At 37.6% G+C, this 25,028-nt stretch overlaps 1 protein-coding gene across 1 annotated transcript in view; it reads right to left on the bottom strand.

Annotated features, from left to right (window-relative positions):
- Positions 1-6,366: 6,366 nt before the first annotated feature.
- Positions 6,367-25,028, bottom strand: part of MTBP (MDM2 binding protein) — a 51,171-nt gene continuing 32,509 nt past the window's right edge. The window contains exons 16-22 of the mRNA XM_023750957.1: positions 20,390-20,545; positions 17,065-17,160; positions 11,811-12,077; positions 10,018-10,267; positions 9,349-9,462; positions 8,111-8,176; positions 6,367-7,284 (exon numbers count right to left, since the gene is read on the bottom strand). Of these exons, the coding sequence (XP_023606725.1) occupies positions 7,246-7,284; positions 8,111-8,176; positions 9,349-9,462; positions 10,018-10,267; positions 11,811-12,077; positions 17,065-17,160; positions 20,390-20,545 (988 nt within the window). The 3' untranslated portion in view covers positions 6,367-7,245. The remainder of the gene's footprint in view (positions 7,285-8,110; positions 8,177-9,348; positions 9,463-10,017; positions 10,268-11,810; positions 12,078-17,064; positions 17,161-20,389; positions 20,546-25,028) is intronic.

Here is a 25,028-nt window from a genome sequence, read left to right as displayed (position 1 = left end):
CCTAACTCTTCCCTTGGCTGCTGCCAGGTTGCCAGGCTAAGGAGATGCATACTTGAATTTCTGGTTTCTGTCATCAATTCCAGACTTGGATGGTAGGGCACACTGTAGGGCATAAGAAAAGTACCCTGAATATCTGCTAAGGCAGTGGTTCTCAACCTTCTGGCCCTTTAAATACAGTTCCTCATGTTGTGACCCCAACCATAAAATTATTTTCGTTGCTATTTCATAACTGTAATGTTGCTACTGTTATGAATCGTAATGTAAACATCATTATGTATATATGGTCTTAGGTGACCCGTGAAAGGGTTGTTCGACCGCCAAAGGGGTCTCGACCCACAGGTTGAGAACCGCTGTGTTAAGGTAATGACCTGAACCACACAGGACTGTAGGGGATTGAAATGTTTGTGGGCCAAACAGGAGTTAATAGTAGGCAGGAGCTGAGCATATAAAATAATCCTCTTCCTGCTCCCTCCTGTGTACTTCTGAGACATGGTTTCTCCATAGACTCTATATCCTGAGAGACATCCCTTGTGACTGAGAAGACCCCTGATGGGTGACTGGCTGTCTCTTTGGGCCTCATGAAGCAGTGGCCAGAGCAGGAATGGATCACCTCCTTTGATGCCCTATTCTTCACTCTCAGTGCCCTGGAATTGGGCCTCTTAAAGCATCAGCACTTCATCCCTGCTTCAGCTTTGGTTTTCTAGGGAGCTTGGCCAGAGACTTTTATTAATTTTACCTTGGCACCAAAGGGGACATTAAAAATACTTCTTATAAAAGGGAGCCCACTGTATGGGAGAACAAATTTGGCAATGATACATCTGATAAAGGGTTTATATCCAAAATATATAAGGAACTCATACAACTTAACAAAAGAAAGATAAACAATCCAATAAAAAAATGGGCAAAGGACCTAAGACACTTCTCCAAAAAGGACATACAGATGGCCAAGAGACATACGAAAATATGCTCAAAGTCACTGATCATCAGAGAGATGCAAATTAAAATAACAATGAGGTATCACCTCACACCTATCAGAATGGCTACCATCAACAAATGACAAGTGCTGGCAAGGATGTGGAAAAAAGGGAATCCTAATACAATGCTGGTGGGAATGCAGACTGGTGCAGCCGTTATGGAAAACAATATGGCGTTTCCTCAAAAAATTAAATAGGGAACTGCCATTTGACCCAGTGATCCACTGCTAGGAATATATCCTAAGAAACCCGAAACACCAATCAGAAAGAATGTATGCACCCCTGTGTTCATAACAGCACAATTTACAATAGCTAAGATCTGGAAACAACCCAAGTGCCCACCAGTAGATGAGTGGATAAAAGAGCTGTGGTACATTTATACCATGGAATACTATGCAGCAATAAAAAAGAAGAGTCTCTTACCTTTTGAGACAGCATGGAGGGATCTGGAGAATATCATGCTAAGTGAGATAAGACAGTCTGAGAAAGACAAGTATCACATGATCTCACTCATATGTGGAATCTAAGTAACAAAATAAACAGATGAATGGAGTGGATCCAGAGATACGGAAGCATGGAACAGTGTGGAACCTTGGAGAGAAGGCAGGGGAGGGTGGGTGGGTGGAAGGTAGTCAACCAAAGATCTTGTATGCATATATGCAAAACCATGGACACAGACAATGGGTGGTGAAGGCCTGGGGCGGGAGTGGGGAGGTTTGGAGGGGATGAATGGGGGGGAAGGGGGACATATGTAATACTTCCAACAATAAAGAATTATTTAAAAAAAATATTTCTTATAAAGGGCATCGTGGGCTTGCTCAGTGGAGAAAAAAAATGGACACATAATAATATGCTTGTACTTGTATAAAATGCCTGGAAAGATACATTAAAAAGCCCTCTTATTATCAGTTATTGCTATAAAATGGGACCATGAGTATGACCTTAATACCCCCCTCATATTACATAAACTTCTTAAATGTGCATTTTAAAATTCTCTTTTGAAGGTTTTTTTAGGGGTAAATATTCTGATAATGGTGAATAATGTTTTTTAAAAATATATTTTATTGATTTTTTACAGAGAGGAAGGGAGAGGGAGAGTTAGAAACATCAATGAGAGAGAAACATCGATCAGCTGCCTCCTGCACACCCCCTACTGGGGATGTGCCTGCAACCAAGGTACATGCCCTTGACTAGAATCGAACCTGGGACCCCTCAGTCCGCAGGCCGACGCTCTATCCACTGAGCCAAACCAGTTAGGGCGGTGAATAATGTTTTTAAGTTGTTTATAAAATCCTGAGTAATAGTACTATTTGTAAATATGGCCCGAAATTAATGACCATGTCACCTGTTGCCTTCTAAATCGTGCTTTGATTTCACAAGGGAAAGCAAGTCTAATACCTCATTAACTGACTGAACCATATCCATGTAGGGTATGGAATCCCACTTGTATGATAACAGACAAGCAGTAGGAACCTCTATTTTTTTAAAAAAAATATATTTTATGATTCTTTACAGAGAGGAAGGGAAAGGGATAGAGAGTTAGAAACATTGATGAGAGAGAAACATCGTTCAGCCGCCTCCTGCACACCTCCCACTGGGGATGTGCCCGCAACCAAGGTACATGCCCTTGACCAGAATTGAACCCGGGACCCTTCAGTTCGCAGGCTGACGCCCTATCCACTGAGCCAAACCAGTCAGGGCAGGGACCTCTATTTTTGCCTTTTATCCTCTAGTCATCTTTTTCTTGGACATAAATATTTTTTTGGAAGAGTGTTAGACTCGATACAGAAAACATTGCTCAGTGTCAAAGCAAGAGTAGAACAGAGGTGGAGGATGGTGAAAAATGACTCCCAAAGGGGACAAGAGTGGGAACTGACGCACAACCAGCCAATCCACTGAGGAGAAGGCATCCCTGGATGAGGCCTCTAACCCTGACTCCAATCGCAGAGGCGGAGCCCATTGGCCTGATGGCTGCAGTTCTGCCTTGGCTTGGACCAGGGCCTGGGAATGTTGGAAAAAAACACAGCCCTTTGTTCTCTTCAAGAAACAAAGCCAATTATATTTTCAGCAACTTTCAACTATAATTCTTTGGATGAATAAAGCCGTTTCCTCCCAAGAACTCAAAGGCAACGTCCAAGAAAGACCCTCATTTCATGCCTCATTAATTGCTGCTTCTCTGCTTTGTAATTCTCACCTGCACAATGGGCGAAGGAACTGCTTCCTCTGCAAGTTTTCTGGGTCTCACGAGAAAGGCAAATCCAGTCCAAAAAGCAGCTTTCTTTTTTTCTGCACGTAGGGCCTTCAAACTAAAGCCTTCAAAAATGACGTTTTTGCAACTTTCCTTCTTGCACGTGGCCTCTCAGTGAATTCTTCAATGTGAATGGAACTTCATGTTTATACAAAACAAATGACTGCACAACCTGGTGGCTTACAACACAGCAACGTATTATGTCTCACTATTCTGTGGGTTGGTTGGGCAGGTCCTTGCTGGTTTTGCCAGGCTCACTCACGTGGCTGTATTTAGCTGGTGCACTCTGTTGGACTGAAAGGTCCCAAATGCCTCACCCACTGTCCTACAGCTGGTGGTGACTGTGAGATGGGCACCTCAGTTCTCTTCTGGCCCCCCGTCGTCAGGTAGGCTAAACCAGTCCCTTAGGAGAATCCCTTACAGTCAGGACCAGATTCTAGAAGAGCAAACCAGAAGCTGCAAGGTCCTTGAGCTGCAAGGTTCCAGTTCACACCATGTCACTTATGCTACCATGTATAGTCAAAGCAAGTCACGTTGCCAGCCCAGATGCAAGACTAGGGGAAAAGACTCCATCGCCTCATTGGAGAAGCCCAAAGCTTTGAGGTCACATTTAACCTACCACATTCCACTCTTGGCCACAATTATTTTCATTCTCTTACATGCAAATATGCTCATTTCCTCCCAATACGGTCCAAAGTCCAGCATTTCGTGACTTTCATCTGGTCCAGATAGGGATGAGACTTCCTAGGGTGCAGCTTTTTAAAATACAGAACATCGTGACCGAATTAACTAATTAAACTAGTTAACTGGTATTTATATATCAAACATACGATGCTGAGGGAGGGACAGGATAACTGCAGCAGATACTTCCTTTCTTTAAGGACTTGTCACTAGTCCATAGTAATTCTGAAATCCAACTAGGCATGTCATCAGTTCACACAGTCAAAGGCAGGGAACATGAATCAGGATTTATTTCTGCTACCTGGGAGTAGTATCCTAGTCCATTATTTTTGGCTCTGACTTGTGGGTTCTTGGCTATGGCTTTCTAAAAAGTCTCCTTTCCATAAGAAATAGTCACTGTTTACAACTAAACATTTTTCTCATCCTGCTTCCTTCCTATTGAAATTTGGTGGTCAGGGGACCTCTTTTCATTGTAATACAAATTCCTTAAAACTTTATGGACTTTCTGTTGTAATGAAAATTCAATGAAGAAAGTATAGTTTTTTCAATAAATACTACTGACAACTGGATATCTATATGCAAAAGAATAAAGGTGGATCCTTTCCTCATACCATAAACAAAAATTAACTGAAAATGCATCATAAACCTAAATATAAGAAAACTAAAGTGAGAAGACAACTCACAGAACTGGAGGAAATATCTATAAATCATATATCTGATAAGGGACTAGAATCTAGAATATATAAAGAACTCTTACAATTCAACAAAAATATAAATAATCCAATTAAAAAATAGTCAAAGAATTTGAGTAGACATTTCTCCCAAGAAGATATATAAATGGTCAATACAATATGCTCAACATCATTAGTTATCATGGAAATGCAAATCAAAACCATGAGATACAACTTCACACTTCATATCAGTTATCATATTGTTTAAATCATTAAATAAGTCTTAATAAAGGGTTAAGTAACCACACCTTGGGTGTGATCTTTCTGAGGCTATTTCTTACTTAGAATCTTTTGCCATTGGAGATACTGGAAATGGGAAACCATTTTACTTCCCAATCCAGAATTTCCTAAGCCCTTAGTGTCTTTTTAAAAATCTGCTAAAAGCCCTAGCCGGGCCCTAGCTGGTTTGGCTCAGTGGATAGAGCGCCAGTCTGCGGACTGAAGGGTCCCGGGTTCGATTCCGGTCAAGGGCACATGCCTGTGTTGTGGGCTCGGTCCCCAGTAGGGGGCCTATAGGAAGCAGCCAATCAATGATTCTCTAATCACTGATGTTTCTATCTCTCTCTCCCTCTCTGAAATCAATAAAAATTAAAAAATAAAAATAAATAAAAAGCCCTAGCCGGTTTTGCTCAGTGGATAGAGCATCAGCCTGCGGACTGAAGGCTCCCGGGTTTGATTCTAGTCAAGGGCATGCACCTCAGTTGCAGGCTCCTCCCCAGCCCAGACCTTGGTTGGGGACGCCTGCAGGAGGCAACCAATCCATGTGCTTCTCTCACATTGATATTTCTCTCTGTCTTTCCCTCTCTTCCACTCTCTCTAAAAATCAATGAAAAAATATCCTTGGGTGAGGATTTAAAAAAAAATCTGCTAAAAGACAGAACAGTTCCTTCTTTAGCTCATCTATCTTTTCTATACCCTATTATATTCACCTAAATAAACAAAAAATGGCCCTCTGACACTTGTAACATTCCACCTGAGATAACCTTAACTGATCCCTAAGTCCATTAGATACAAGTTCTCTTTCCTAGGTTATACAAGCCACAGTTTTGCCAAATGTATCACCACTACATAACATGGCTGAGCTAGCTGTGCCCCGTGGTGCTCTTTTCCAAGAAAGAGGTCTCATTCCAAACTTCTCATTTTAAAGAGTGTGAGCTTTCAGCATTATTTCCAGCCCCGGTAAATAACTCCCTAGAGAAGCTGATGTCTAAGCCCAGCCTATACTTTCTCCCCCATGTACCTTTCAAGGGCCCTCTCATGCTTACCTTATATAAAGGTCAGTTGGGTTCCGCCCCTGAAGCATAGCCCCAAAGCATGTACAGTTGTACTTCTTCCAGTTTTAGCTTTCACCAAGTGGTGTTTGCCAGATTTCTTGCTTAATGCCCTCTCAGGGTCAAAATAACATCATCAACAAAATGACAACCAGCTAATACCCTTAACAGATAAGAAAGAACCCTTACAAACCAGTGAGAAAAATAAAAAAGAGCAATTAAAGAGTGGCCAATATATATACATTTTAATGTGCCTCCCCACCAGAAAAGGAAACAGGGGCTCTGCTGGTGGGTACGCAAAGTGATCTCTTAGAAAGGCAATTTGGAAATATTTACCTAAAATCTTACGACCCACAAAACCCACTTCTAAAAAAGTTATAAGGAAATATCAATGATGTAGTAGAAAGATTCATTAAAGTTTTATTTATAATAGAAAAAAATGAGTCTATATTTTCAACAACAAGGGACTAATTAAACAAATTTTGGTTCATTTGTATTATGCAATTTTTAAAATAACATGATATAAAATTCATGACACTTTATTAAGTGAAAAGCAGACTATAAATTAACATAAACACATGTAAACACACATACACACACATATATGACCCCAATTTTAAAAATATTTTTAAAATAATTGCATATATTAAATATTAACAGAGGTTACCCAAAGATAAATGGGGGCAATGTTGGAATTTGTTTCACTCTTCGTATTTTCTGCATTTTTCCAGATCTTCTACAATGAGGAAAAGATATTTTTTCTGGGAATCTGTATTGAGTCACCTTTGCTATATCTTATTTTCACCATTTTTGCCCATTCTTTTTTGATCCCAAATAAACATTAGTACTAGCCCCAGTGGTGGCGCTGGAGCAGGGTAAGGGAAGATGGCTAACTGTTCGAATTTTTTTGGCAATACTTTCTAAATCAGAGGCTGTCCAATAAATTATGCTTTGAAACATATGAGAAAAGTCATTTGCACTCTCTTACTTGGGGTTCAATAATTTAAATAGGCCTAAGAAAAAACACATTTACTAAGAAGTAAAGAAACATCTTTTTCTATTTATTAAATAACCAAGAGTAAAAATTTCAAAACATATATACAAATATTAACTTTAAAATTTTAAAATATAATGCAACTATAAAATATATATATAATTAAAAATAGATTAACTGAGCATCCTCAAAACTATATAAATATGGGATTACTATGAAATTCTTTACAAATGTAACATCTATTCTTTGAATAAAGTCTGAAATTTGTTTATAATGTTCAAAATAAGAGAGAAAGAAGTGAGTAATAGCTTGCCCAATTAACAATTGTCCAAAGAGAATGATTCTGTTATTTTTTGCTTGTCTTTTCTAATACCCATTCAATCACCTAGGGGGAGAAAAAAATATGGTTATGGTTCATTTCTATTAAAAATATAAGTGATAGAAAAAGATACTGCTAAAACTTCAAAAGACTATAGTAGAAATTTTAAAAGAAAAAATAACATGTCACAGTCTTAAAACCTGTTTTATCTTAAAAACACGTTTTATTTTCTAACTGGAGAGCACGTTTAGCTTGACTTCCACTGCAGAGTATAACTTCCCACTGAACCAAATGCAGATTCTGCTCTATATTCTCACCTTTATTTTAAAATGTTTCAGCCCTAGCTGGTGTGGCTCAATGGACAGGGCATAGGTCTGCAACTGAAGGGTCCCGGGTTTGATTCCAGTCAAGGGCACATGCCTGGGTTGCGGGCTTGATCCCCAATGGGGGGTGAGCAGGAGGCAGCAAATCAATGATTCTCTCTCATCATTGATGTTTCTATCTCTCTATCCCTCTCCCTCACTCTCTCAAATAAAAATATATTTTTTTTTAAAAAAAAGAGTATAAAGAGGAAAAAGTTCCTTCTGCCATGAGAGACTTAAAAAAAAAGTTTCAAATGTTTTCAAAGGGTCACTAGGAAGAAATCAAACCAAACTTTTCAATCAACAAACCAAAATAGATTAATTTTTCTAGCTCTTCGGATGATTGTTTTTAAAATTTTCCTTTCTTAGCATCATTCTAGAAACTCTTGTTCACAGAGCAACCTGCTGGCCAACATCTATTACTAAGTATCTCAAAGAGTATCCTTACTGTATAGACAACAGCATCAAAGCTACTCTCAAATACAGCAGAAATTTGACTGAATGTAGTTTTGTGGGAATAACTGATTTACCTGTACAGCATTGTTGTTTGCGGTTTTCTTCATTTCTTCAAATAGACCCCTTGAAGTTTTAAGATCCTAAACATAACAAAATACATACAGCATTTTACAACTTGCACATTAACTTACAGAGGACAGTCATTAGTAAATGACCTTGAGATTATCCTTTCTGTTTTGACATTTCTTGTGTGAGAAGCATTCCTTTAAAATCTGCTAATCCTTGGCTACCCAGTCATCTTTGAAAAGAGATACTGAAAATCTTACTGGAAGCTCTGTCTTGTGTGTAGTTTATTCACTGGTGGCTTTACACAGTAGGGTGATCGGGGGCCAGTTGGCTTTTTTAAAAATGTAGCCTCTGACTCTTTTTTCTCCAGAGACTATTTCCTGCCCTGTCAGGGGTGGGGAAGAAAACTAAAGGAATAGACCTTGTAGTTAGCACTGTGACAGAGGGACATTGAGCAAGTTGAAGGTTCCCCAGCTCCCTTTGTAGAACTTGACTGAATTCCCCTGCTTTCCATGAGAGCTGGTTTCTTCGAGTCTGAGCAGGTCAGAGATGGTGGCAGCTGAATTGGTTTGTGTCTCAACTGGTATTCTACTAGGCGGGCATTTAGGTCATAAATTCATTTGCTCATCTACACCACACTTCCATTTGCTTTGTTCAACAATCTACTGAAAAACATGTCTACATTTTTTCCTTCCTCTTTTCTTGGGTTTTTGTACTTGAATACTATCTATCTTGAGAGATTTTAGAAAGAAGGTGAATTTAATACATGTGGTCAATATGCAGTTTTAACCAGGAACCCACATGAAACTGTGATTCAAGTCTGAAACTCAACCCTGGAGATAATCTAGCACCATGTAAATTTCAGAAAACTGTCATCTGAATGCCTGATCTGCCCAATATCTTACAACTAGTTGATAATGGATCCACAATTAGAAATGGGGTCTAGTAGCCTTTTTATTACATATTAAAATGACTAATTAAATATTTCTTGAAGCTTATTATCAACTTAATCAAAGGCTTATGTGAGAAATACTGAGGATACCAATTAAAATGTGGTTTTGTATATATGAGGACTAAAATCAAATAAATTGAAATATTTTAGCTCCAATTTTTCTATCTGCATTTTAAAAAGAATCTGGCAACAAGTTATAAGCAATCGGTATGAAAAATACTCACTAACCATTATTTCAAATAGGAACATGAGAACATGACCTCCATTTTGCCATTAGTAGAGGAGAGACCGTACCTTAAGGTAGAACTTCGAGATCTCAAAGAGACGCTGACTGCAGGCCGTGAAGCACTCGTGCGCCTCGGTGATACTGTGCTTCTTCAGGGTTTCAGTAACCACTTCTTTCAACATCTTCAATAGAACATAAGACACGACTAATATCTTGTGGAAAAGGTACAAACGTTACTTCAGCTTTGAAGCTAAATTCTATACATTACACAATCATGTAGCCATGCTAAAGGCAAAACTGAGAAAAGAGATCTGAAATGTCTACAAAGCCACACATGTCACAGGATACTATCTGTTAGCAAGAAGTGACTGGAATATCTTGAGAGGAATTAAAATCGTGGCTTCTGAATTGAAATCTGAGTGTAGGAGCTATACACAGCAGTGTATTTATATTTTTATTGGAAAATTTTAAACACTGAAAAGTAGATAGAAGATTTTATAACAAATCTCTATCGCAATACATCTATCAACCACTATCAAGGAGGATCAATCTGTGGCTAATTTTGTTTCATTTTCCAGCCACCCACTTTCCCATTACCCTTCTTGGACTGGATTATTTTAAAGTAAATGATAGATAGCATTTCATTTCATTCATAAAAATTTTAGACATACATTTGAAATGAATCAAAGGAATTTCTTACCATATAGAATTAAGAGAGAGAGGAAATAAACCATTACCCGTGTATGTTTCTGTGACCTTGACTCCTTAGTTTGCCTCAGTGCTTTTGATTCATGCACACTTTTTTGACCTGAACTGGCCTTTGTAGTGACTCTTGGAGTTTTATAGCTATGAACAGGAACAGATGGACAAGTCATAGATAATGCTCTCTCAGGCTGTGGCTTTTTGGATGTCACTGCATGGTGGTGATGATTTGTATTGCCACTCATCTGAGAAAGAAGAGAATCTGAACTTTCAGATTTCACAAGTCTATTGTGGGGAAAAATATAAAAAACATAGATTAAGTGAATCAACAATGAGGTCCATTTTCTGTCCTAAATGTTACAGCTATATCCTTTGAAACATAAACCCAAGAAAAGCAAACAAAATTTCTTGCTACTACTGCCTTAAATAAGCAATCAACATCATATTATACAATTGCTCCCTTAGTTCTTCAAATGAGTGACTAAAACACAGAATATCAGCAATATTACTATTGCCCTCCCCATGAATTCACGATTTCTCACATAAATCAGCTAGGGAATGCCTGGTGGTGCTATTTATAGACTCAATACTTATTTGTCAAGTACTTATACTTTTTTATTAAATAATTTTGCCAAAGAAACCATAACCTATGGTTTGGTTTCTGTGTACCTCTGCAACTACCTATGCAAAATAAATGTTAAAACAAATACAAATAAAACTGACTCTTGCTTTAACCTTTCTAAATGCTTAAATTTCCTTTTACAAGGCAGGGTCTCATAGTCTTCAATTCTGCTCTCCGATAGGCCACAATATACTTTGTTTCTGGAACGCGTCAGAAATAGAACACTGTCACAAATACGGTATCCTAAATGAACTTGCTTTTCACTTTGGCAGGTGTAAAAAGGACCATGAATTTGTAAAGTCCTCATGAAAATAATTTAGTTATTTTATATCAGAGAAATAGTGTTCTAACATTATTATTGTTCAAAAAAAAGATTTGAACGTTTCACTTTTACATATTTCATACTTTTTGAAAGATTTAAAAACAATAATTTAAGACTTGCTTTAGATGCCAAAGACCTAAAGTTGACAAAGATTCTGAAGATAAATTCAAGTATTTGAATATTTTATTCAGCTAGCAAAAAAAGTATCCAGAAAAGTTTTACATAATGCATTATTATATTATGTAGGCTTTAAATCTTTATTTATATGAAGCAACTGTTATTTATTTATTTGAGAGAGGGAGATGGAAACATCCATTTGCTGTTTCACTTATTTATGCATTCAGTAGTTGATTCTTCTATGTGCCCTGATCCAGGCTCAAACCGAAACGTTGGTATATCGGTACGCCATTCTAACCAACTGAGCTACCTGGCCAGGGCCTGAAACAGGTGGTTTTAAAATGGTATTACCTGGAACCCCTCTTTAAGAAGCCAATGTAAACAGGAGCTGTGAGGGAGAGGGAATGAAGAGCTAAGAGAACTGCCATCCCCAAACACCCTCTTCCACAGAGCAGTGCAGCTGCTTAATCTATTGCATAAGATCTCCAGTGTTCCGTGGCTGGAAAACTTTACAATCCATTGTGTTAATGGATTGTATATTAGCATATAAAGCAAGCAAAAGGGTGTTTTTTCCAAGTCATTTGTTTTTATAACTTATAAGCAAATCATCAATTGCTCACAATAAAAACAAAATTCCTGGTATGAAAGAATTAATCTAAAATCTATGCAGAAAACAACTTAAAAGTATGAAAGATTACTATGGGGGGGAAATCACCTAAGGACTAACATACTTTCTGTCCAGATACTATTTGTGTACTTATGAGCACCTTCTTTTGGGATCCAGGCAGTTCAGGTCTCTCGATCTCCTTTTCAACCGGGATGCTTCAGTCCGAAGTTCACTCTGTAAAGCTTCTCCGTCAGGGACACTTCCAGGCTCGGACAGAACCGCAGGAGATGGGAGAGGGCTCAGCACACTGGGTACTAGAAAACTCTCTCTGGTGCAAGTAGTTTGAGTTTCATAACGAATAAGACGAGACTGAAGTTCAGAAAATCCCCCATCTCTTTCTAAAGATTTTCGATCGTCCAAGCAATATCTAAACAAGAGGAAGATCATAAGAAACAAAGCCCTCACAACAGCAATTAGAAAACATTTACTTAAAAAGTTCTTATTTCACTTCCCAATAACGTTGAGAAGGTTGAGCGAATGGCTGACTTCCTTCACAAGTTTTTTCTCGCCTCCTAGATGACATGGCAAGAGATTTAAAAATCTGAAGTACCATCTGATTCCTCTTTGACTGTTTCTGGGCAATAGGTTAAGTTAATCCCCTGGCCTATTTCAAAATAATACAGTGGCTGTTTCAATACTTTTTAAATCTCTACCAACCTCTAATTTCTCAGCATGGCTGATATGTAGCAACATGAAATACTGACTTCTGTTAGGAAGGGCAAGTTTACTGTATTTTCACCACAAAGATTAAAAGCGTATAAAGGCATTCTAAACTGGCTCACCAAACAGCTAACAGTCTGAATTTTTCCTTCGAAACTCACTTCCCACCTTACTGACTGATCGACAGATTTTCCTTCAAACTATGTGGCTGTCTCTGTACATGTGGCTTCTCCTAAACCTGACTCAGGGAAGCAGTGAGATGACAGCTCTGGGAATCTCCAGGCTTGAGGAAATCCCATGTTAAGTACAACAAATAAGCACATCAGGAATATCAGCTATGAGTGTGTGACCTTGGAGAGCGCTTCACTTTCCCCCATGCCACAGCTGCATCGAGGAAACACAAGTCATTTCACATACTAATGGTAGGACTACAGAAACCAAAACCTTTCTCCTTTACCCATCCTCTTCACTTGTAAAATTCTAAGATGCTTACTAAAATCAGATTTTGTGTCCATAAGCTTTTAGTTCAACTCCCAAGAAGTGTCTCGCTACCCTAACCTCTGATGGAGGTTTTAGGGACTTCCTCTCTCTCTTGGGACATTTTCATATTGGATTTCTAAGAGTATAGACTAGGGAGCCAGACTCACTGGATTTAAATCTGGCTCCCCAACTAATTAGCTGTGTGAACTTGACCAAATAATTTAACTTTATCTAGGCTTCTTGTTGCCTAGTCTGCAGAGATTTATAGCAGTCATCTCAAAGAGCTGTTGTGAGGATTCTTTGAATGGGTACAAGTAAGCACTTTGAATCAGTGTCTGGAACATGCAAGCAAAGCAGTCAATAGATGTATGCTGCTGCTGTCATTATTATGATTACTCTCATTGCTATTATTATTATGTCTTCATCATTATTGGGTTTATTTTCTACCACAGCATATGCTAATAATACTCAGAACAGCCAGGATTTAAACCCAGGTGATGACTTCCAAGTGTGACTTAAACCACTGCAGTATACTATCTCTTCCGTAAAGTGTAAAGATCATCTTCCTCAGAGGTCAACCCCTGCCTGAACCTTAGAACAACCTGAAGAATTTTCAGAAAAACTAACTCCTCTTTTTCATGCCCAGAGTTCCTGATTTAATCCGTCTGGGGAGAGACCCAACCATGGACATTTTTTAAAAAGCTGTCTAGTGGAGCCCTGACAGTGTGGCTTAGTGGTTGAGTGTTGACCTATATGAACCAGGAGGTCACAGCTCGATTCCCTGTTAGGGCACATGCCTGGATTTTGGGCTCGATCCCCAGTAGGGAGCATGCAACAGGCAGCCAATCAATGATTCTCTCCCATCATTGATGTTTCCATCACACTCTCCCTCTCCATTCCTCTCTCTGAAATAAATAAAAACATATTTTTAAAAAATAAAATAAAAACAGTCTAGGGGATTCTAAAGAAGCTCCCACTTAAATATGACTAAGGTAAATTTAGTTCAAACAAAAAGTCCAATCTGTAATCACTGCACAAAAGGATTCCAGCTAAAAACATGAATACTTTAAATAAAAGGTTTAGCTAAATTCAAGTTTATTTGGAAAACATACCTAACTTTTTGATGTAGAGGAAAAAACATAACCTCTCAAATAAGAAATTCTTTCCCCAAATATCAGAAATGAAAAGCCTGAACAAATGGCATTTATCTTTTCATGATTTAGTAGTTATCTCTCAGTTGCCTGTTATTAACAATTCCAAACTATTTAGATTTAAATTAGCATTTTATATAGGACTTCTTTCAGAAATGATATATTATTGGATGCTGTAGCTCCAATTGCTCTTCTAAAGTCCTCAAATCCAATGTCTTTTCCACACTCAGACAGAAGTTTAATGTCTTAGTTTCATGTTGCATGTTCAATTATGTTGTTCCTTGTAATTCTGAGTACATATACCAGTTTATTAATCTCTTCTCCTATTGTACACCTAGGCTGTTTCCAGATAGGGTTATTATGAACAACACTGTTCTGTATATTCTTGTACAAATCTTTTTGCAAAGTTACGTTTACAGTTCTTAGGCAAATACCTCATAATGGAATTTCTGAGACACAGGATCTGAGTATTCAAGTTTTATAAGAACCTGCCAAATCTTCTTCTGAAGTAGATATATCATTTTATGCTCCCACCAACTATGTGCAAGAGTGCTGACTGTGCCACATAGATTGCCAATATCTATCAGTCTTTTCAATTTTAGCAATTCTGGTGGTGACACGGAATTTTATTTTATGGACGTTCTACATTTTACATAACCAAGCCCCTAAAGCAGCGGTTCTCAACCTGTGGGTTGCGACCCCTTTGGGGGTCGAACGACCCTTTCACAGGGGTCGCCTAAGACCATCCTGCATATCAGATATTTACATTATGATTCATAACAGTAGCAACATTACAGTTATGAAGTAGCAATGAAAATAATTTTATGGTTGGGTCACAACATGAGGAACTGTATTTAAAGGGCCAGAAGGTTGAGAACCACTGCCCTAAAGTTAGACATTATTTCTAATATCTCTTATTTTAAATAACACTGTGAATAATATCTTTGCATAACTTTCAGTGTACATCACTAATTTTTTCATTAAGCTAAATTAAGCAAACAGATGTTATCAACATTTGCAAAATTTTCTATTCTACATTTCTTGCTAAGATCACTTCTGATATTTATGTTAGACTTGCTATGTTGAAGGGGTTCTTTTTCACTGTGTGCAAAATTGGAAATAGTTGGTTAGAGAAAAACTATGCATTTTATATATTTTGCAAATTCTTCCACTACTTCTAATAGTTTTTCAAATCTCTTCTCAACAAAAAACAAATAAACAAAACTTTTGATCTCCTTTTCAATACATATAACTCTTTCAAACCCTTTAGTTTTTTTCATTTTAATTCACTGACTAGAACATACAGGAAAAAAAAAATTTTTTTTTAAAGTGATGGCTGCAGATATCTTTTCTTGCACCTGACTTTAATGGGAGTTTTATTTTGATGCTCAAAAATAAACTAACTGAAGATTTTGCCTCTAGTGTCAAACATAAATATTCCTCCAATAAAATAAAACTTCTTTAAATGTATCAAGGAACCAAAACATCCTAGAATGACTTATTGGATGGCGACCATCTGTATTTTCTCAGATTGCACTACTATCTACCCAATGTGCTTAAGCTAGAACATTAAAAAAATTCTTATCTCCTGCTTTCTCATCTCCAACATCTAATTGGTTTCTCAAGTTCTTTACATAGCTCTTTCCTCCCTGTTTTCCCTGTCTTGATAGTATTTTAGTCTTTCAACATCTCTTACTTAAAATACTTCAAAGGACAGTTTATCAAAGGACAATGAGATTTGTTTCAATGGAACAAACCTAAGCATCTAATTTCATGCTTTAAAAATAAAAGTTTCCTACTGCCTCAAAAATAAAGATCACTTTCCCTTCCATGTCAACAATGGTTTTCAATGACTTCATGATATGGCCTCATTATTATACAATATACTTATTACTTTTACTAAAAAATGAAACTATGCCCTGCTGGTGTAGTTCAATGGTGGAGTATCAACCTATGGATCAGGGGGTCAAGGTTCGATTCCCAATCAGGGCACATGCCTGGGTTGCAGGCTCGATCCCCAGTGTGGGGCATGCAGGAGGCAGCCAATCAATGATTCTCTCTCATCACTGATGTTTCTATCTCTCTCAACCTCTCCCTTCCTCTTTGAAATCAATAAAAATAAAAAACAAAGAAAAAAACCCCGAAATTGCAATTTCCTCTTCCTAGAACTGTACCTCCGTACTTCATTCATCCCCCAGATATTCCCTTTTTGCCAGGTAAACTCCTAATCATTCTTTCAAACTTAGTTCAGACTTCCTCTTTGAAATTCTCTCAAATAGTTCCTGGCGTTAATTTGTTGCATCCTCTGGGCCATTATCTATCTGTATTTCAACACTGTACTTAAATCATGTGTTTCAAGTTTGTTAGCCAATCAAAAGAGTATATTTCTGCTGTTCACTGATAAACTTAAAAGTTGCTTCTCAAAGATTAAGATAAAATGAAGTCCTTTTTCATTTCAATTTATGAAAAATCAGTGTAAAATAATGTCTTGCTTTAAGAAAGTGAAGTATTTTCTAAAATGAATCTCTAATCTTGAAAATTTATCGTAAAATATATTAATGATCACCATCTTGTCCTTGTGAAAATGGCAGGTGTGCGCATGACCTTGGAAACTGCTAATACCTTTAAGCAAGAGAATCCTTTGAAATTTTATTCAAACTCGTCAATTAAAATTCTACAAAAATGCACACAATATGAACATGTTACAAATAGGAACACATTTCATCTAATAGTGTCTGAGCAATTACAGTGTAATTAGTGACCAGGGAATACTAATGGGACCAGAAGTAGTATAAATACATTCATACACAGACACCAAAAAAATTCTGATTAAAATATCTAGTAACTAATAGTAAGATGTTTAAATGCTATAAAACTGATTAATTATCCAGTAACCTTGCTTTTTACAATAGAAGACAAATTATTTGTGTACTTACTACTTTGTTTTTTGACGTATTTTCTCTTTGGCTCTATATCTCAATTTATATCATTTTATTATATTCACTCTCAAAACACAAATAAGATAAGCTATGCAGAAGAGTTAAGGGTAAATAAAAAACTTACTCAATTCCATGATAATGACACACTGAGGCTTTTTCAAAAGGTAAAACTTGAAGTTTCCGAGGACTGAGTTCTGGGGTCAGAACAAAAGTCTTTTCCCTGAAATAAAAATTGTTAAATTTGTATTTAAAGTTTATTTAGTGACAAAGAAAACTCTAGACCAGGGGTGGGCAAACTTTTTGACTCGAGGGCCACAATGGGTTCTTAAACTGGACCGGAGGGCTGGAACAAAAGCATGGATGGAGTGTTTGTGTGAACTAATATAAATTCAAAGTAAACATCATTACATAAAAGGGTACGGTCTTTTTTTTTTTTTTAGTTTTATTCATTTCAAATGGGCCGGATCCGGCCCGCGGGCCGTAGTTTGCCCATGGCTGCTCTAGACAATGTCTAAATAAAGAAATCTGACTTCCCTCATTTCAAATGAATTTTAAATAGGGTAAAAATTAAGATATCACAAAGGGTAATAAGAAAATGAAGCAGGGATAGGACTGTGGATTTTGTCTCTTACATTTTCTGTGTCTCAAGTTTCCGAAATTGTAATGTCACTTATTTCACAAAACTATTCTGAAACATGAATAAATCAAGATTGGAAAATGATCTGTAGTGGAAATTCAAGAAGAAGCATTATTCTGGGATTTTTTTTTTTTACTCTTGATGGAATGGACTAATGTCTATGCATTTAGTTAAATTCTTTTTTTGCAGAGGAATAATTCAAGTCAACTCAAATCTGGTAGCAAAGGTTGTATTTACTTCCTACTATAACACATTGTCCTAGATTTTTCTTTACGGGGAATGTAGTAGTCATCTTGACATGGACTTTAAGAGTCAGCAAGCTTTTAAATATTACAGATTATTATAGACTGATTTCAGTTCTTCTGAGGTAGATTTTTCAATCAGCAGGTATGTTAAAAAGAATCATATGGTGAGCCCTAGCCAGTTTGGCTCAGTGGACAGAGCATTGGCCTGAAGACTGAAAGGTCCTGGGTTCGATTCCGGTCAAGGGCATGTACCTTGGTTGCAGGCTCCTCCCAGGCCCAGGTCCTGGTCGGGGCTTGTACAGGAGGTAACCAATAGATGTGTTTCTCCCACACTAATGTTTCTCTCTATCTTTCCCTCTCTCTTCTACTCTCCCTAAAAAAGCAATGGAAAAATATCCTCCGGTAAAGATTAACAAAAAAACAAAACTAATCATATGGTGAGCTTACATAAAGTATCCAGGCTTAGCCCTTCCCATACCTAGGAGACATCAAAATCTTGGGAGGAAGGTCACTGCATAATGGCTAAGCTCTCCTGGTTATTCTAATGGGTGGCTGCCTCCTCTGCCTAAGTTGGAGGCACTGGTCTAAGATATTGGATCATGTTCCTGAAGCTCAGATGGGTGGAGTGGGGAAGGGAGAGTTACGCATCAGTGGTCTTTACATAACAATGAAATGCCAGGGGCTTGAATGCAGATTTGGAAATGGTAAATAGAAAGGCAAGTAGATAGTAGAATACAAACAATAAATCTCCTATCACATATTCCCCTCTGTGGCATTATTAATTAGTAAATGTGGCACCGCCCATTTGTTACTGAAAATCATCTAGGGTACTATGATAAGCATTTGTAATTATTACGTTAAAATGTAAGACATATGCTCCTTAATAAATTCTAAAAACCAGAATTTATATTCTAATGCATCTACTTAAAGTGTTCACAAAAAGTAACACTAATAAATTGCAATGACCCCAGTATTTTGACTAGTGACTATAAAAGCGAACATTTTGTAAGACAAAACTCTTTAGGTACTTGCCATTTATTACTATGTTGTATCCATTTCTTATTTCAAGCACTCTCAGCAACTTTATCTATTTTTGCTTAATTTTACTCACACCTTGTTTTTTCTAAAAGAAACATTTTAATAAGTATGTATTTTGTCAATATTTAACATTTCTTTGGAATATTCATAGGAGTTATGCCTGAACTTTAATTTACTATAGCATTTTGAATGGCTCCTTGCATAGGTAAGCATTTAAGAAGAGTCTACAAGTTCTTGATTCACTGCCATGAAAACTTGCCCTTAATAGAAAACATATTTGATAATGATGCAGTTCTTTACTAACATCAAGGAACTATATCAAACTTCCCTAAAGAAATTACTTGTGAACTACAGAAATAATTAAATATATCTCCACTACTACACTGAATTCAGAAAGACCTGTGGCCACAAGAGTAAAGACCTCCATAATTCAGTTTGGGCAGACCCATCTGACTCTGCCAGTTCATGCTTCATGATTTAAAAAAAATACTAATCTAAAACTAAATAGAAGAAAATGTTATATACTTTTTTACTTTCTTGATCCCCACAAAAACGGGTATCAATCTCTCAAAGGTAGGAGGAAAAGAAAATTACTCTAAAATTACACAATTTTTGTCATTAAAATCATTAAGTCATTAAGACCCAGAGTCAATGCTCAAGTTTTCAAAGTCGCTCCCTCTCTCTGTAGTGAACATGCACATGAAGGCAACAAGTTCCATCATTATTTCTGAAATATAACTACTTTCAAATAGAGCCTTTCCAAAATTTACCTTTAAAATCAGTATTTGTCAAAATAACCTTTGTTAAAGTGACTGAAATGATCTATAATTTTTAGTGTCCTTTGGAAGGTTTTCAAAATAATGGATTAACAAAAAGAAATTGGGTTTGTGAACAAATTATTCAAATCTCACAGGTATTTGATGTCATGATTTTAGCTGCAATTAGTCAACAACAGCAACACCTAGTTTTTATTAACTAGTAACTTAGTAGAAGTTATCTTGGAAGCAAATTAGTTATAAACTATTCATGGAGACACTGAATTCTTACTTAGTAATGTTATAGTTTCAAAAGAATTTTTATTCCATTTTCCTATTTATTCAGTTGAAAGATGTGTTTTTTGCTACTATTAGGAATGACTGACAATGTCATGACAAGCACACAGCAGCAAAATAAAACCTAGACAGTAATACAGAAATGAGAATTAGAAATATGTATTTGCAAGTCAAATGATAATTTCTTCGTAAAAAGAACCATCCTTCGTATACAAAGAACCTCAGCATATTCCCTACTAACTTTCATAGGGAATGTGCTGAGGTTGCTTTTATTCTTTGTTTCCCTTATATTCAATACCACAAAACACGGGGACATTCGGTAAAATGTGAGGATTATGGCCAACTGATAAACACTGAGATCAAATTGAGAATTTTGCCTAAGTGGCACAGGACACCAGTAAACGGGGAAATGAGATGCCATGTGTTTTTTCAATGACTTTTAAAAAATTAATTGGAAATTTTAAGTTTATAACTTACCCCTTTTGAATGTGTAAAGGCTGAAGATCTCCAACTGGTAATCCATCTGAGGTAAAGAATTTCAGCAATTCTTTAGCATCCAATAACGTGGTCGAATCCCGTGCACCCTCCTTGTGGCCCAGCAACTGTTCAGATGAACGAGGAAATGAACCAGCTCTAGGAAAATAATGTTATGTAGATTTATTAAAAGTGGATTAGAATTCCTCATAATCAGGAAAAGATGACATGAGCAGAAACCAGAAAAATACACAAAGAAAATTGAAGAATTACACATTTAGGAAGAAAATAAAGTAAAATCTTTGCAAATCACTTAATATCAAAGTATATTTTTAAAAACCTCTAGATCACAGTTACCGTAACTTGCAGTTACCATATCAATAAGGCTACTACTTAACTAAATTATATTCTTACTAGAGGCCCGGTGCACAAAAATTTGTGGACTCGGGGGTGGGCCCTCAGCCTGGCCTGTGCCCTCTCGCAGTCTGGGACCCCTCGGGGGATGTTCACCTGCTGGCTTAGGCCCGCTCTCCAGGGGATCGGACCTAAGCTGGCAGTCAGACATCCCTCTGGCATCCCAGGAGCCCTCGGGGGATGTCCATTTGCCAGTGAGGAGCAGACCTTAGCTGCAGTTGGACATCCTTAGTGCTGCTGAGGAGGCGGGAGAGGCTCCCACCACCGCTGTGCTGGCAGCCATCAGCCTGGCTTGTGGCTGAGCAGAGCTCCCCCTGTGGGAGCGCACTGACCACCAGGGGGCAGCTCCTGCATTGAGCATCTGCCCCCTGGTGATCAGTGTGTGTCATAGTGACCAGTCATTCCCAGTCGTTCTGCTGTTAGGGTCAATTTGCATATTATCCTTTTATTATATAGGATAAACTAGAGGCCCAGTGCACAACTTTGTGAACAGGTGGAGTCCCTCAGCCTGGCTGGCAATCAGGGCCGATGGGCGCCATGGGAGGTTGGCCAGCTGGGGGGAGGGACCGCTGGAGGTTGGCCTTGCGAGCGCACTGACCACCAGGGGGCAGCTCCTGCGTTAAGCATCTGGCCCCTGGTGGTCAGTGCGCATGATAGCGACCAGTTGTTAGGTCGCTTTGGCTTTTATATACTAATAAATAGATGATGGCATGATTATTTAATAGCATGAAGTTATCAAATTCATAAAATTTAAATCAAAACTCTCTTGTATATTCTGAAACTCGACAATATTGGAAATTTTAAAGGTAGAGACAGAATGTTCCAATTTTCTAAGAACTTAAAAGATTACCTGAAGCACAACCATGAAATTAGGCAGTAATCAGAAATTTCTCCAATGTCCCTTCTAGCCACGATTATGCCACTATGACTAAGCACTGAATCATTATTATACCTGACATATATGCAGGACTGTATACTCTTCAAACTATTTTACATACAATATAGTCTTAACCCTACCAGACTGCTGTTCCGATTTTTCGGTAATTTCCACACAAAGGTGGAATATTGGCGCTAGATGAAAGGTAGATGAAAGGGCGACCTATTTTCTACAATGTCTCCAAGTTCCATCTTATTCTAACCACATGTTGGTTTTTTCTCTTTAATGCTCAGGAGCCCAGGTATACGGGACAGTTAGGTTCAGGGCCTCAGGTCTGGTAGGATTAATCCTCACAAATTTCCTTGAAAAAGACAGGATAGGTCTTTCTTCAAAATCAAGTAAGCACCTGAAAATAAGTACTTTGTAAAGTGAAAATCAGCACACCAAACCTAAAAAAAAAAAATTATATTCCTATTTTTCAGATGAAGACACTAATGCACATAGTTTGCATTACAGAGCCAGGGTGACACAGCTATTTGAAATGACAGTCAGAAGCAGACTGACTCTGAATTGGGTACTATTTCTACTCCATCACTCTATAAACCCGAAAAGCTCTTAAAAAGTTTTAGAAACTGGAAAGAGAAAAACACTTTAGTTTCAGAGCATTTTAAAGGTTATAGCAAGTACTGAGTCATAGATTATGCTATAGCCTGTCACCAAAGCATAAATAAAACCTTTACTGGCACAGAAAACTATTTCCTGACTTCATATCAATTCAACTCTTTCCTGGTTATTTCACTACTCAAATCAAGCATTTTTACTGATAATTATGATAAAATGATGACATTATGGGTTAGGACTGACATTTCTATACGTTAACGACCCATAATGTACCGACGGTGCCCCTTTCCCCTGCCCATTCCCTTTATTTTTAAATTGAAAATATAAATCTAATAAAAACAGTCAGACAAGAAAATTCTCAAATATGTTCTATGAACTTTATATTCCAGGAGGGCAAGAACTGCATTATGAGCTTAATTTAATTGCTATATAGCTATTCTCTAATAGTAACTCACAAAGGGTTCCTAATGAAAATTACTCTCAATCATTTTACAGGCTGGATGGAATGGGGAAATGTATAATTTGCATTTATATAGAGTCCTGGACACAAGGATATCAAAGCAATTTAAAAGCCCGTTTGTGATAAATTACGTTACCAAATATGTCTTGGATTAAAAAAAAAACAACACAAAGAAACAAACACCAAAACAGTGACAGCACTTTATCTTGTTCAGTGTTTTCAAGCTTGCAAAGTATTTTTTCATACATAATCTCATTAAATTTTCACAACTTTGAAGGAGAACTCATGTTGTCATCCCCATCTTAAAGATGAAGCCACAGGCCCTAGCCGGTTTGGCTCAGTGGATAGAGCATAGGCCTGTGGACTGAAGGGTCCCAGGTTTGATTCTGGCCAAAGGCACATGCCTGGGTTGTGGGCTCGATCCCCAGTAGGGGGCTTGCAGGAAGCAGCCGATCAATGATGTTTCTATCTCTCTCTTCCTCATCATTGATGTTTCTATCTCTCTCTTCCTCTCCCTTTCTCTCTGAAATCAATAAAAATATATATTAAAAAAAAAAGATGAAGCCACAAATTCACAAACAGGTGACTGAGTTTGTCTAAAACCAAGTTCTTATGACTTCTGAATATCACTACGTATTGGTCCTTTGTTCTCCAGTTTAACCTGTTTTAATACAAAACAAATTCTGGAAATATGCAACATAATTTTTGTCCACAACCAAGAATTTAATGGTATCTCCCATATTTTGAAGTACTCACAAGTAATTATTGAGCATTTTACTTTGTAAATCTCATTGTGAGGTAGTAAAAAGAGTTCACTGATGATAATTTATAGACTCATAATCACGGCTCGCGATTTAGTGTATAGATTGACTTGAGGCAGGAGAAAGGAGTTGAGGAGTGAAAGGAGATAAACATACAGATGTATAATGAGGTAGAAAAGGTACAATAAAATAAGTCTCACGAATAACACAGTCCTGAGATGCTTAAAAAAGAAAGATAACAATGAGTTGCAGCATCAAAAAAAAAAAAAAAAGGCTTAAGAAGAAAGGTGATATTTGCTCTAGACCTTGAATGACAAATAAGCTTCTAGTCCAAGATGGTGGATTAAACATATACATTAATCTCTCCACTCCACAAAGTGAAATCAAGATGTTGAAGTACTGGACACTAAAAGTCATAATAGGGTTAAAAAAAAGGAAAAAAAAATGTTGGACCAAAGAGTTCAATGAATTTCAAAAATTTAGAAACTAGAACAAGAGCCTCAAGGAGAACTAGAGATAAAACTAGAAAACAAGTAGAATCTATCTTCTTCGTCCTGTCCTACAAAGCCACAGCGATTCTAAATGTGGGTTCACAGTGTGGCAGTGGGCAAAAATCAGATGATATATTCTAAGAATCCTACTAGAAGAACTGTTTAAGTACCACCCTCCCACACCATACCTCGCCCCTATACTTTTTACCTCCAAATTAAGATAAAGAAACTGCTCTCTGAAGACCCACAACTAGGTGCCTGCCCCAGTGTCAGCAGTGACATGCCCAGAATAAATCCCCCTCAGTATAAAGACCAAGTGAAGCTTGTCCGGCAATCTCCACCCTGCATCTCCCGTCTCCCAAATATTAAACCAGGTGACAGGAGGTTGGGAACAAGACTGCACAAATATAGGGAAAGTACAACCCAACTACCTATGCAGAGCAGCCAAGTACTAAATTCTTAGTTGTGAACAAATGCAAACCACCAGACACAGGAGAAAAACTACACATAAAAGAAAAACACCAATGGAACAAAAAAATCAGAACCAAAGAATATTCCCGATGAACACACGGCAGAGAGATTCGGCTGTGGAAAATTCCACACATAGGAATGGTCAAACAACTGTTTTCCTTTCTTCCTTCTTTTCTCATAAAAGGAAGAAGACGAAGGCCTCTGGTGGAGATGAGAGTTCTGGAGAAACCACTTCGGCTGAGACTGTGACAAGAATGGCTCTTAAGTTGAAGTGCTCAGAGGCAGGACTGCACAAAATTACAGGGCTTGTTAGGGGTGGGTGGGGGGGCTGCAAATTGGCCTGAATGTGACTCAGAATGCAAGGTGAGATCTAAAGAAGCATCTAATCAGTCTAGGAAAGAGTGGAGTTGAGATCAAATTATAATAATACTAAGTGAAACCATTTGACTTTACCATTTCTGTAGGTTAAAAAAAAAAAAAAGGTCAGATATCAGCCATTGCCCATGATTTGGCGGAATGCTCAGGGTTGGAGATCACCTTGGCCAGG

This window comes from Myotis lucifugus, unplaced genomic scaffold (assembly GCF_000147115.1).
Source record: "Myotis lucifugus unplaced genomic scaffold, Myoluc2.0 scaffold_17, whole genome shotgun sequence".
Classification (NCBI taxonomy): Eukaryota; Metazoa; Chordata; class Mammalia; order Chiroptera; family Vespertilionidae; genus Myotis; species Myotis lucifugus.
Note: the sequence above shows the minus strand (reverse complement) of the source record. Positions and strands in the feature narration are given on the sequence as shown.